General features: G+C 35.3%; 1 protein-coding gene across 1 annotated transcript in view; it reads right to left on the reverse strand.

Moving 5' to 3' along the window:
* The window catches only part of IL1RAPL1 (interleukin 1 receptor accessory protein like 1), a 702,239-nt gene that overhangs the window by 27,264 nt on the left and 660,442 nt on the right, over window positions 1–14,533 (reverse strand). Inside the window, exon 7 of the mRNA XM_059883865.1 lies at window positions 1,128–1,271. Within this exon, the coding sequence (XP_059739848.1) occupies window positions 1,128–1,271 (144 nt within the window). The remainder of the gene's footprint in view (window positions 1–1,127; window positions 1,272–14,533) is intronic.

Raw genomic sequence — 14,533 nt, forward strand, 5'->3', positions numbered from 1 at the left:
TCTGACTCTTAGCGACCCCATGGACTGCAGCCTGCCAGGCTCCTCCGTCCATGGGATTTTCCAGGCAGGAGTACTGGAATGGGGTGCCACTGCCTTCTCCGAGAGGAGTGTTCGGGATGCTGAATAAATTGCTCCTCTTCATAAGTCTGACAGCCTACACTCTACCTGTGACTTATTCCAGAGGCCTGTGGAAATGTGGTACCACGGGCAATTGTTTCATTTTCCTTTGTAATGGTAAGTGAAAAATGGATAGTCAATAAAAAGAGATTATGAAAATGATCAAGAAATCCTGATCGTATGTACTGTTTATTGTCACTTCACATATGCTTCCTATGTTGCAAATTAATGTTATATATGAATCACTTTCAAATGACCAAAAAAGGAAAAAAAAAACACAAAACTTTAGTCCACTAACGGGCAGTTTATGGAGCTCAATTTTAACGGCTCCAAATTCTTCTTAGATTGTAAACATATTTATGACTGACCAGAGGCAAATAATAATAATGATTCTATGAAAACAATATTTACTTACCCAGTTGGAGCACAAGTATTAGATTTATTATTATGAAAACAACGTGTTTGTGCACTTCCCTCTCTGTGGGTCCCCACTTGGAATAAAAATTAGCCTGTCCAAATAAAGCTAAATAAACAGGGTTGAAAGACTGCTGGATGAATTTTAAAATACTCAGTACTGTTTGTTATAACTGATCAGGCTAAACAAGAGACAAATTAAGATTCACTTCAAACCACTGAGCTATGGAGCATGATTAAAAGAGACACTCCTTCCCTATACAGGAGTAAAGCTGGACTTTCAGTACTGATGACAAGGTGAGAGAAATGAACAATCTGATAACACTGTAGTCAGTGTTTGTAATTCAGAAGTGCTCTTTGGAACACCATTCTAAAAACGGTAGGTGTTGCTTTCCAATTTTCAGAGGATAATACCTATTGGCTCCAAAGCATCACACATAGCGTTCCATATAAAAGATGAATTTACAAACTCAACATTGAAAGACTCTAAGAGATGCTGCAAATGGTTATTCAGGTAACTTTTCTTTCCTTCAACAAAACAAAAGCAGGAAACAAATATGAATAGAAAGAACATTACAAGAAGGGACTCAGCTTACCTCCATCTAGCTCCTCAGCCCCAAAATGATTCCTGTAGAAGAGCATGATTTCTATCTTGTAACATTTGTAGATGGTCACCAAACAAACAAGCAGCAGAAGGATAGCACCAAGCCCTCCAGCAAGTTCAACTGTATACATCAGCTCTAGAAAAAAAAAATTACCAGAGGGAATTATATTCACATACAAAATCATAAATTCAACTTGATTTCACACTTTTGTGGATGAGATCAGATGTGGGTAATGGATTGACACAACCCCTTTCCTTTCTGCAGTAGAATGTGACCTCTTGATAACTTTCTAGCTGTTTCCTTGGTAACCTGATAAGGTGGTATGTGTTACTGTGTTGCTAAGCAACATTGCTTACGGTAAGAATGAACCTACATTGGTAGATTGCATTTGGGCTGATTTGTAAATACCTGATTGGAAACTATAATTTGGGGCTTGCTAGAGTGAAAGTGACTCTTACACATAAACCTATTCTTGTGGGAATCCTGCAAGGTATGCTGGAGTTGATAAAAGAAATACTGGTTCCTCTGGAGACGAAGCTTTTAAGCCAGGATGGTTTCTGAACTTACCCAATCTGAATCTTAATCTTTCCCACTTCAGCTGTCACCTGGAGGTTGGGGCTGAGGAAAAATGAGGGGTGAACAGCACAGTTCCTGAAGGGCAGTGTGGAGTGTCGCATAGTTTGAGTGGACCATCTAATGAATACTGTCTGCTGGCTTCTGCCAGAAGCACTAATACTTGTCTTTCTCAACAGAGTGGTGCCAATATGGCTGACCGCAGTCTTGGAGGCTGAGTGCTAACTTGGGATTAAGAACTAGGCTCCCTAGTGGATGTCACACTGGACTATATGGTCATATTTTCCTTTCACTAAGCTCTTAAATGGGCTTCCCAGGTGGTTCAGTTGTAAATAATTGGCCTGCCCAGTGCAGGAGATGCTGGTTTGGTCCCAGGGTCAGGAAGATTCACTGGAGAAGGAAATGGCAACCCACTCCAGTGTTCTTGCCTGGGAAATCCCATGGACAGAGGAACCTGGTGGGCTACAGTCCATGGGGTCACAAAAGAGTCAGTCACGACTTAGCGACTAAACAGCAGCAACAGAGCTAAATATTTTTTTCTTATCCTTTCTTTCCCCTTTGACTTGGTATGTTACTACATTCTATCCAAAAGAGTAACTTTCTTGCCACTGATTACAAGTAATTTTCTTGCCTCTGTATACAAGTTCTCCTATTCCTATAGAATGTCTATACAACATAAAAAATGATCAGACAATTTTAGAGATAAAACATTCACTTCTTTTTTCTCCTTCAGAGCTCATGCACAATGTAACAAATTCAATGATACTGGTATTTAAACATTAGGCCACAATGCACAGATTTTGAAGTCCACTTTAGTGAAATGCTAGTTAAACTGCCTGTGTATGTATTGTGACCTTTATCATCATAGTCCAAATATTACTGATGGGTTGTTATTGTTCCTTGCAGTTGACAGCTACCTTGAAAAGTACTAGTTTCCTTAATTACCACTAAAGATAACTATTCCTGAAATTACGGCCCTAAAGTAATGGTATTTTCAATTCTGTAATTTACAATTCACCAAAGGGTTATCTAACTCTGTAATAGTCAATGTAGTCTTAGATTGAGAATTTTAAAAGAATCTATGGTTTTGCAGTGACAACTACTCTTGGCTTCCAAGATCACTCTTGAAATCTTACTAATGGGGTGAAATCATTATGGGTGCAATGCAGTATCAGTGATAAATAATCTGAAAAGTATGGCCATAATTTTCTCACAAGGACATTTTTTTATTTGTGTGTATGTTTGCATGTGATGTCACTTATCTGTGACGATTACAGGAAAAAAAAAACAAAACCTCAGCCATATTTCTTCTTATCTAGTTATTAATTTCTAATTCAACAGTTGAATAAAAAGATACATATAACTAGTGTTTAATCAAGTGTAGCTTTCTGCTCTTATTAAAATTAAATAGGACGCAGAAGAAAAACTTACAAAAAGTGATTGGAATTTATGAATTTAAGAAAGAAAAAATAAAGTGAGTTATTAAACCTTTAAGAGTCTAAGTTAATATGAAGTGTGAATTACTAAGAAGTATCTCAAGGAAATTTATATAGTTTGTATTTATAAATATCAGACAGCTTTATCTGCTGAATCTTGTGAGGGACTATGCAAGATAGTCTACAAAAGTACCAGGAATGAAATACAAAACATGCTTCAGTATACTATTTTCCTACTACTATGTGAACAGAAAGGATTAGTGTGTATATAATTCTGTGTGGTACTTTGGGTCTTGTTTTCTCAGGATATCAGTTAAACTCCACCACACATAGACACCTGCATAAAACTCTAACTTAGGCCCATAGGCTAATTTACATACCAGAAAATCTGATTTCAATTATACTGGATATAATGGGAGAGATAAGCATTTGGGCTATGGCTTCTTTTCATATTGCTTCTTTTTTCTAATATAACGCATTTCATACTTGGAATTCATCACTCTAAAACTTGTGTGAGAAAAGAAATTAAAAAAAATAATGGAGAATGTGTAGCCTCTACTCCCAAGCACTGTTACTGGAAATGCCCAATGATACTACTATATTAGAAAAGTTTGAGTAGTTGCTAATAAAGTTAAATATGAATCTACCCTAAATATGATCTACTCCTAAGTTCTTGCTGCTGCTACTGCTAAGTCGCTTCAGTCGTGTCTGACTCTGTGCGACCCCATAGACGGCAGCCCACGAGACTCCCCCGTCCCTGGGATTCTCCAGGCAAGAACACTGGAGTGGGTTGCCATTTCCTTCTCCAATGCATGAAAGTGAAAGTGAAGTCGCTGAGTCTTGTCTGACTCTTAGCGACCCCATGGACTGCGGCCCACCAGGCTCCTCAGTCCATGGGATTTTCCAGGCAAGAGTGCTTACTCAAAGGAAAAATAAGCCAATGTCTACAAGAAGACTTGTACAGGATGTTCAGAGTAGTCTTATTCATAGTAATCACAACTGGAAGCAACCCAAATGCTCATTAACAGGGTATAATGAACAAACTATTGTGTGTCAATAGGATACAATACACTCAGCAGTACAAAGAATACACTGCTGATAACATGCAGCCTTTGTGAATTTCACAAAATGATGTTCGCTGAAGAACGCCAGACACAAAGAAATACCTTCAGTATATATATTTAAATAAAGTCCAAGAGCAGGCCAAATTAAACCTTAGTGATAAAGATCACAAAATGGATGCTTTGTGGATGAGTGACAGGAAGATTTATTGGAAAGGGGAAAGAGGGAACATTATGGGGTTAAAAACAAAAAACAAAAACTCTATCTTTTTCAGGTATAAATACAAGTATATACATTTGTCAAAACTCACTGAGCTAGACACTTAAAATTTTTATGTTTTACCTTAGGTTAATTGCACTTCAACTCTTTAAAATATTGATATTTTTAAAAAGAGTCATTATAAGTTCTAATCCAAGGGATATGGGTGAAGAAGCTTTAAGGAAAGAAGGGAGTCAAGACAGCTGCTTTGCTGTAGACAAGTGCCCAGGCAGGGAATGGTTCTTCCATGGTGCCCTTAAGCATATCCTTTGATTCTGGAACCATGCCTTACATACTCATATCTCGCTGAATAGCTTATGTAACAATCAAAAACTATGCCTGAAATGTAATTTTATTAATTCAATAAGCAGAATTCTTTTCCCTCAGATAGTATTTATAACAGTGGTCTCTACACACATTTTTTATAACTCCTAAAAATTAAGTACGTGTAAGAGAAAAATGTTAAGAAAGTAAGCTCTTCTTATTTTTAGGGAAGTAGTTGCCCAAATCTGAATTATTCCCACTGGTAGATGTCATGAGTCCCTCAAAAATTGCATATACTAACTAAATACGCTGCTTACTAGGCTAACCAATAATACTGTCTAAAATATAATGAGAAAAAGAGAGCAGGGTAGGTGAGGCTTAGCAATTACAGAAATGCTCTTGTGTCTCATGAATCCCTCCTTTAAGGTACAAACATGAAAAGTTGTATATGCCTAGAGTATGAGCAACAAAGCAAGAAAAATCTTCTGAGCCATATGGCAATCATTTACTTAATAATAAGGATACCAAAAATTAGTCCAAGAAACAGTGTTTGCAAAAAGCTAACTTATCTTGAATCAAACCAGTCAATCCTAAAGGAGATCAACCCTGAATATTCATTGGAAGGACTGATGCTGAAGCTGAAGCTCCAATACTTTATCTAACTGATGCAAAGAGCTGACTCATTGGAAAAGACCCTCATGCTGGGAAAGACTGAGGGCAAGAGAAGAGGATGACAGAGAGATGGTTAGATAGCATCACTGACTCAATGGATAGGAATTTGAGCAAACTCCAGGAGATAGTGAAGGACAGGGAAGCCTGGTGTGCTGCAGTCCATGGGGTTGCAAAGAGTTGGACACAACTTAGTGTCTGAATAACAACAAGTTATCTTGAGATCATGACAGTATCTCAGATTTTCCTCAGAAACTATAGTACTACACGGAGAAGCACAGTGTCTTATAACAAACTTGCAAGTTGGAAAAGAAATGTCTTTCCCCAGTTTAATGCCTGCTACCTCAATGACTACATTATTTTTATGCAAGACTAATAAACATGGCTTAGGTAGTATAAATGTATGCAGCTTAAAAAATTTTCCATTTAGGTTTTTTATGTTGGTTTACATAGCACGTGTAAATTTTCCCAAAGAAAATGATATATTAGATTCAGTTCCACATTCTTTTTTTGCTCTAAGCTGGACATATTCATTAATATGAGTGCCAGCCAATATTGCTTACACATTAGGTGAGGACAAAATTACTAGGGGTTAAATTCTGTTACAGTTAAAAGAAATGATGGGAACCCACTGCTGTATTTTATCTTTACATTACAATGTGAATGGTGTTGCCCTAGCAAATGTCATTTCCTTTTGAAATGGGATCTACTTTTCAGCTCAAGTTCAAGCTGCCTAGAGTGGCAGCATTTAAAAAATAAAAAGATTCCATTTCAGCACAATTCAACATTAGAGGATGGAAAAAGAAAATGCAAACCTTTAAAACTCTGTTTAGCCTCTGTGTTATGTTGTTAAAATGATAGACTCTGCCCCCTTTAAGGGACTGAGATGGAATACGGTAAATTGTAAAGCAAAATCGCTAGGCAAAACCTAAGGGAAACAGGCATTTGGTTAAACACAACAAATGAACAAGTGCCAAAGAGTTACGTTTAAGGGCACCAGCAGTCATTTAGTTACAGGCAATTAACAATAGTCCATGGAAAGCTCAAGTATGGGCTAAGGGAAAACACATTGATTATTGCTGCAGTAGTAGACTGCTTTCAGAATAAATTGCTTCAATTTAAAACTAGATTTGCTACAAGCATTTTGAGCAATGACTACAATTTTTTCTTATCAAGACAGTTGGACCAAGCAACCCTTTAAAAGAAACAGCTAATTAAAATAAAGCGCATGCCATCCGCTAGTATATTGGATTACATTGCAAATAATAAATGCATTTGGTTTACACTAATCTTGCTGCAATTACCTAGTGTAGTCTGGAATCCTATTTTTTTTTTTTTATTGGCCTGTACCTGGTGTTATTTTTGCAAATTTTTTCTGCTAGGTATCTTTGAAGAGGTAAGGATGTTAACAGAGTTAAATCACAGTTTATAATTTTGAACTCTTCCCTTGGAGTATCCATTTTCTTCTCTCTATTTATACATATCATCTTGTTTAAAGTATAGCTGAAGATTTTAGGTGACTTATATAGTTCACTATATAAAGTCCTTTCAAATGTTCTGCCCTGATTTATATGCAGTAAAATGTAAGTTCGTGGGGGAAATGTCTGATAGACGATATAATGATCTTAGTTTATTCATTAGCCTCACCAAGTACATTTCTTTTTCTCTCATTGTGTTATAAAGAGCTAAACTTTATAAGGATTTATCCATCCACATAAATTCATATGCATATTTATTTCTCTGGAGCAGTATAACTTATTTGTTCCTGGCAGGAGGATAATTATACTCAGCCTACAAAGATATTCAACTCAATTCTATAATACATCAATGCAATTTAGAAGCAGTTATAATTTTTTTTGATGACACATTAAGAAACTGAATTGCTATTCACATAATAGCAAGAAAATGTTTTCAGAAGGTATAAACTGGTATGTAAAGAGTAGTTTAGCTCTTGAAAAAGTGCTTTTTGGAAGAAAGAAGAATAGATATAATAATAGTAATAGTAATAATACTGAATGAAAATGGTCTCTGAATTTAACAACTTGATCTGTGCAGCCAAACATTTGGGCAAAAGATGACCTTCAAAGTAGTGTATTTTGCCATTTTGGAAAGAGGTTTTCAGCCAAAGTATCAAAGTAAATTTTAGTGTCAATTGAGAATACAAATAGGGTCTTGACGGAGACCCATGATTAAGGCCTAGTTAGACTAAGCTCCCACAAGCCCTTGGATTGGAAATGTTATACATTCATATACTATTAAAATGAAGAATTAAATGAAAGACTAGACAGAAGAAATGCATTGTTTTTTATATAGTTACCCTCAGAAAGTCCTTTTTCTTTCTCCAACCAGACAGGAAGGGTGCTAAGTTTCATTTTGTATTTTTTTTTTTCTGTGAAGTAGGGGAATGTTCATAAATGGTATGTATTAAAAGACAGTTTACAATGAGTAATGACAGAAATCAAGTAAAACATGAATCCATGAGTTTATATTAATTATAAGCAAATTAATAAAAAGGAATGCTCTCCTTTACAGCAGAATGCCAATTGGCAAATATAGAAGGAATAATAGAGCTGGAAATCACCACTTTCTACCATCCTAATAATAAATGACTCAGGAAAGAATTATCAACAGAGCCTAAAGTTAATGGATAAAAGACTGATGAGGCAGAACATTCATACTATCTTAAAGCACCTCCTTACTGATTATTTACTAATGATTAAGGGAGAAACAGACACCTCTTAAGGAAGTGACCCAAATGAGCATCACCACTAATGGGACATGACACCGTGTACCTCCTGACGTAATGCATTAAGAAGGCATAACAACATTTATGCAGTATTCCAGCCACATGTAAGAAAATATCTGCCCAAGGAGGAAATTACAAACTCAAACTGAGGGACACGGTATAAAAAATAACATCTGGTTTCTATTCTTTGAAAAAGTCAAAGGCATAAAAGGCAAATAAAAGTTGAGGAACAATCCCAGATTAAAAGAGACTAAAAAGACTTGACAACTAAATGAGCTGCATAATTCTGGATGGAAAAGGTGGTACAAGAATATTATGGGAATACCCTTTGAAATGTGAATATAGACTATATATTAGATAATAGCAGTCTATCAATTTTCAATTTTCCTAGATTTGATAAATATACTCTGATGTTGTAAGAAAATTTCCTTGTTTTTAGAAGATTCACATTGAATAATTTAGTCATGGTGTCTGCAATTTACTCTCATGTGATTCAGAAATATGTGTTTATATACATTCTGTAGATTTATCTTATCTAACCTGTCTAGATGAAGAGATATAAGGCAAGTGTGGCAACATGTTAATAATAGGTGAATCTAGTTGAAGAGGCTATATTGTTTATTGTATTATTGTATTTTGTATTATTATTGTATTATAAGTTTATTGTATTATTCTTACATCTCTTCTGGAATGTCTGCAGGTTTCTTTTTCAAACTAAAAGATTTTCACTATAGCATTTATCATTATAGGATATAATATTTAATTTTCTAATTACTATATTTATTATCTATTGTCTATCTCCTCCCATTGGAATTTAAATTCCATCAGGGAAAGGTTTTCTTTGTCTATTTTGTCCATATTTTTTTTTTACTGATACTATCTCAAGTGCCTTGAAATCTACCTGACACATAGAAGAAACTCAGTGAATATTTGTTGAATAAGTGGATGACTGAATGACTAAGAAAAAGTACAATTTTCTAATGAAAAGTTATGCTTTTTTTGTATTCCACTCTAAAATTAGAATAATATCTCTGTGAGCCATTTTTCCAGACAATGGTGTCATGAGGTTCAAGCAACTGATGTATAATTATTAATACACAGTCTATTAACTTGATAAAACTTCATTTTATAAAAAAAATGGTTAACTTCATAGTACAGATTTAAAACGATTCTTCCATCTATAAACCCGATGATAACATACATAGTCTTTGTAGAATTAAGGAACTAGGAGAGTTTGTTTTCACTTGGCATTTAGGAATCAATCTTGTATTGTTTTACATCTTTGATATTATTATATTATTTATTACTCATTTTTGTCTTTTCACTCACTCCTTCATTCACTTTCTTTTTGTTCTTTAAGTGCTTTAAATGTACTAGGTATAGTGTGTTGAGTTCTAGTGATCAAATGATGGATGGAATATACTCCTTGCCTTGAAGGAACTGATGTGTAGTTGCAAAGTCAGGCATGCAAGGAAATATTTAAAAAAAAAATATTAAAAAAATTAAAAAGCTAGTCTTTATTGTGCACCTAAGTGTCACTCTGCTAGGCCTTTTATATAGGGGTAAGAAATGCTCTACTGTAAGAATAATAATCAAGGACCAGATGAGCATCTCACTCAGGGTGCTTTGTGTATGCGTGTTGTGTTTCTGTTGGGGGATTTTAGAGACAGAGATCAGATGCTGTATGGCACACTGCTGGACAGAGGCTGCAAACGAATTTGGCAAGGTTGAGTGTGAAGAACAGGGAAAGCAAGTATATGGTATGATGAGTGATGGTAAGCAAATTTATGCTCTGATTTCTCAGCTGGTATATATCGTTTATCTTTTTTTTTTTTTTTCCTTTTCCAAGCAACTAGCATGTACCTTGAAAATAAATATTTGTTTGAAGGATTCATGGTGTCAATTAAGTCAGGTTTCTTAAAATTAGGTCAGAGAAAATAGGGCAAAGATTCTCCCCAGTGGAAAATTGACATATATTTTCAAAATGTACCATGTGGTCTTACTAACAGACAGAGCTTTATCGCTGAAAACATTTCCCCTTTGGATTCTAAAAGCACTGTTTGCAACAGGTCAAAATCCAGAGACCATAAGGTGGGCTGTGCACAGACTACCGTGTATTTGCACACACAGAAACATACCAAATATTCGATGGGGCCCCCTTCACTTTAGATTGTGTAGGACTTAGCGTGATGGGGAGAAACCAGACAAAAGAACTATATTGAACAACAAAATGGGCCTCAGGTGACCAGCTTAGAAAAGACACAGCCATTGTACATCAAGGTGTCAAACTTCACTGATGCCTAAAAGAAAATCTCTGAGAAGAAAAAGTATTTACTTTATCTCTACTATGCATTTCCTTTCAACATGTCATACAAATAGACAGTCACAGATGGAGTGTTACAAAACATCTCTGGAGAGAAAACTGTCAGAGTGAAGGTGGCGTTGCCATTTAACTCCTTTGTGTTAAGGGCTGCAGTGTTTATCCTGGACGCAACCCTCCACCAGAGGATATATTGTCACATTTAGAAGAATTTGGTCTTCCACTGGGATTGCTTCTGGCCAAAGAACCCAGAACATCTGGACTGCTTAGATAACCAATAGAAGGAACCATGTTTTTGACAGAAACACTGAACACTTCTTAAAAAAAACCTGTATGATGATTTGCAGTATATTCAGTATATTGAGTTGTTAAGAATAGATTTATAAAATATATTACACATGTAGAAACGAATTGCACTGCAATAGACAAAATGGGATGTTTTGATAAACTTCAGAATTCTATGTTGTTATTACAACTTTTTCCCTTTAGGATTTCTTTCTTAGGATTTTTAACATATTTCTTAATTATTGAGAGCATTACAATAAAAAGTGTTTGGCAAAAGCTATCTCTCTCACAAGACAAGTTTCATTCAAAATCTTGGTGATTCAACAGAGCTAGAGACTATTAAGGTAAAAATAATAATCAAACCACATGCTGGGTCATTTCCCTCAATGGAAGTAACAGAAAAATCCATTTCTTATCCCTGTTGAATCTTTTTTGACTACTCTGATTTCTGAAAACATAAAAATGCTGAAGAAAATAGTGGTAAGTTTGCTTTCCCTTTCTCATTTTGAAAATAGATACTAATCAAGAATTTATCAACATTTAAGTATTTTTTTTCCTTCCATCAACACTCTATGAAGAAATAGACATGCCTTGGGAACTACCAATAGCAGGACCTACCATTCCTTGATTCCTCCTAAGAGTCCTTAAGCAACGACAAAGTTGAGAATAAGGTGGGTTTCTTATATCTTTTACTGGCCTGTGTTGTCCGGATATATGAAGAGCCCATTTTCCATAATGAATTCTCTTTTACCAAAACAGCAATAACACTGCCCTGCCTCACACGGACTAAGGCCTTATCTTATTGTCTCACTCTATGTACTGGTTTTTGGTGTATGAAAATTAGCAGCGGTTTGAGAAAATGCAGAAGTCAAGGTGTCCCCCAGTATGCAAAGTTTTCTAATATAGACAGATACAAAGGAGAAGCAAGAGTACATTCAAGGAAACAGACTTTAATATACTTCCAAAATGTGGAAATAATTTGATATTATAGAAAACAGATTAATGGTAGGTTTCCTATAAGCATTTTGAATACTCCAGACTGTAGCAATAGATTTTTTTCTCACCTTTTTTCCTGACTATAAAATGCGCTTATTGTAAAAATTTTGAAAATCATATAACAATAAGAAAAAGAAATTAAAGGTCACATGGAATCAGACCACCCTGGGATAACCACTATTACTACTCCAGTTACAATTGTTTAATGAATCTCTTTCTAATGTGTTAGATGTCGAGTGAACGTAACAGAGGCAAGTGACCTATAGCTTTAAATGCTAATATTTCAGAAAAGCTTATATTTTGTCTTTTACTCTGGACACTTTTGGAATAGAGTTGTCCACGGTGGTTTATAATCTGTGTTTTGCCGAGGGTCCTCATGGTAAACTCTTTATCCTAATTAATTTTTCATTCACCTATCTACCCAATCATTATTTATAGATGCTTGATTCAGGAAGGCAAGTCAAGCAGGAATTATTTAACTCTACCATGGAGCTTTTCTCTGTATACAAAATAATCATTTTTTGCAACAGTTTACAAATATTCCTTGAAAAAGTAGATTAAAACATAATCCAATTTTAGAGAAAATATGGATTTCAAGTTACATTTAAAAACGAGTTGCATTGTTTTACCAAAAAGCAAACTAACCTGGTTTGTAAATAGTTAAAACTTGAGGGACTTCCCTGGTGGTCCAGTGTTAAGACTCTGTACTTCCGCTGCAGGAGATGTGGGTTTGCTCTCTGGTTGAAGGAGGAAGATCCCGAATGCCACATGGCAAATTGAAAATATTTTCTAATATTGTCAACTTTTATGGTACTATTGAGTTGCCACCAACATTAGTTTGCCCAGGAAGACAGCCAGTATGGAATTTTGTTGTGACATCTTTAATGTATTCCTTTTAGCTACTTTCAATAGTGATATATTTAGATAATATAGACACACTTGTTCACTTGGGGAGAATTAGAAATGCACCCGAGCAGTTGTAAGTCATTATCTGGAAATGGTGAAAGTATAAATGAGTTTTCAAGTCATATTCATCTTATATTTCATACTAGAATTAGAATTCCAAACTGATTTAAGTCAAGTAATTTAAGTATCATTCTTCAGGCTTTGATAATGGCCTCCTCCATTTTAGTTTCCGTGAATTTGGTCACCGTTACTAGTCACATATCTTAAGGAATTCTAATTTCTATTCTGCCATTAGAGAAACTTGTCATCTAAAGATGTGAATCAACTTTACAAACAGTTAAAAATGTAACCAAAGTCCTGGGAAGAGCAACTGTTCCATTCCACTTTCAAGATTTGAAAACTGAGGTACAATGATACAAAACTCTGAGAACCTGCAAAATCTGATGAATGCGTTTATACATACTATTAGTCACCCAGGGTTTAATATGTTCTTACAAGATTACTGCATTGTGGTTTAAAGACAATTAGGTAAATGATAAAAATGAAGAACAATGACTTAAAGAGACTTGCTCTAGCTCACACACGAGTCAAAAACAAAACACTCTCAAGTAACTGTTTTTCCATCACAGTTCACAATTTTTCAGTCAATTTTCATTCATATCAAACTCTAATTCATCGAAATGACTTTTGGGTGATCTTTAAAATGACCATTCTATATTTTATTAAGTATACCACTGGATTTCTTTTGGTCAAGTACAAACAAAATCTATTTTAATAGTATTTAAATGTCCAATTGTAATTTAGAGAAATCAACCTCTGGATATATCATTCCTCACAGAACACATGCTAAGAATAGCATATGTGCCCTAAAAGTAGAGACAAATAGCTAACATATTTCTTACAGATGGCAAATGCAATTCTCAACACTAAAATCTAATACAAGTTACCATGGTAATTTATTGGAAATCAACACATTCTTTTCCTACTATATGACCTGAGAGAACAGTTAGCATTTTTTAATGTGTCAAGTCTAATTTCTCACTTTACTGACCTGGTTGTCAAAGTTCGATATACAGGGAACTGCTTATTAAAAGTTATACCTTGCATTTTTGACCCAGTTGTGCCATTTCTCAACTGAGTGCAAGAATTCACAGCCATAAAAAGGTACAGCCATCTCCCTCTCCCCAACAATGCTGTTTTAATGCCCAGGATGGTGATTGACCTTCTTTCTGCAGCAGTGACTCAACTACTAAGGATAACTAACCCAGTGCCTTGCCCAGAGCTGGCACTTAGTACATATTTAGTGAATGGGAATGATTTATTGCTTTCTCATGCAATAGCATTATATGAATATATGAATTATTTTTAGCGGTAAAGTGAGATTTTGAGCAGGATATGAGAAATTGTCAGTTACTAGGTTGTTTTGACCTAGAAATGATGAGAACATGAAAGAAGTTCTGAGAAGTGAAGGGAGTGGTGTGTCAGTGGGTAGTGGTCACAGAGCTGGTATTCTGTTTGCGATCTCCGATCACATATGTGAAATTGGGCAATGTGTGTGCCTCATGATATCTGTGGCTTCTTGCAAATATCTTAAACTGAATTAATATTGTTGAAACTGCTTATGTGTTGCTTTCCAAGACAAAGATCCCAGTTCCAGTGGATTCCCTCTGCTCTCACTGTAGGTCTGTGTTTTTATAACCTCTTTAGATGCTAGACAGATGCCTATAAAAAATGATTTGAACTTCCAAACATGCAGGCCTGTTTATCCAGATTCTGTTACTGGGTTATTTCTTCTTTGCCTGTTTTGTAATCATATCATTGACCATGGAGGTTCAGTTTTCATACTGTCTGCCCTTCCTTACAACACACAGTTGAGATTCAG

The sequence above is a fragment of the Bos taurus genome, chromosome X (genome assembly GCF_002263795.3).
Source record: "Bos taurus isolate L1 Dominette 01449 registration number 42190680 breed Hereford chromosome X, ARS-UCD2.0, whole genome shotgun sequence".
In the NCBI taxonomy this organism is placed as follows: Eukaryota; Metazoa; Chordata; class Mammalia; order Artiodactyla; family Bovidae; genus Bos; species Bos taurus.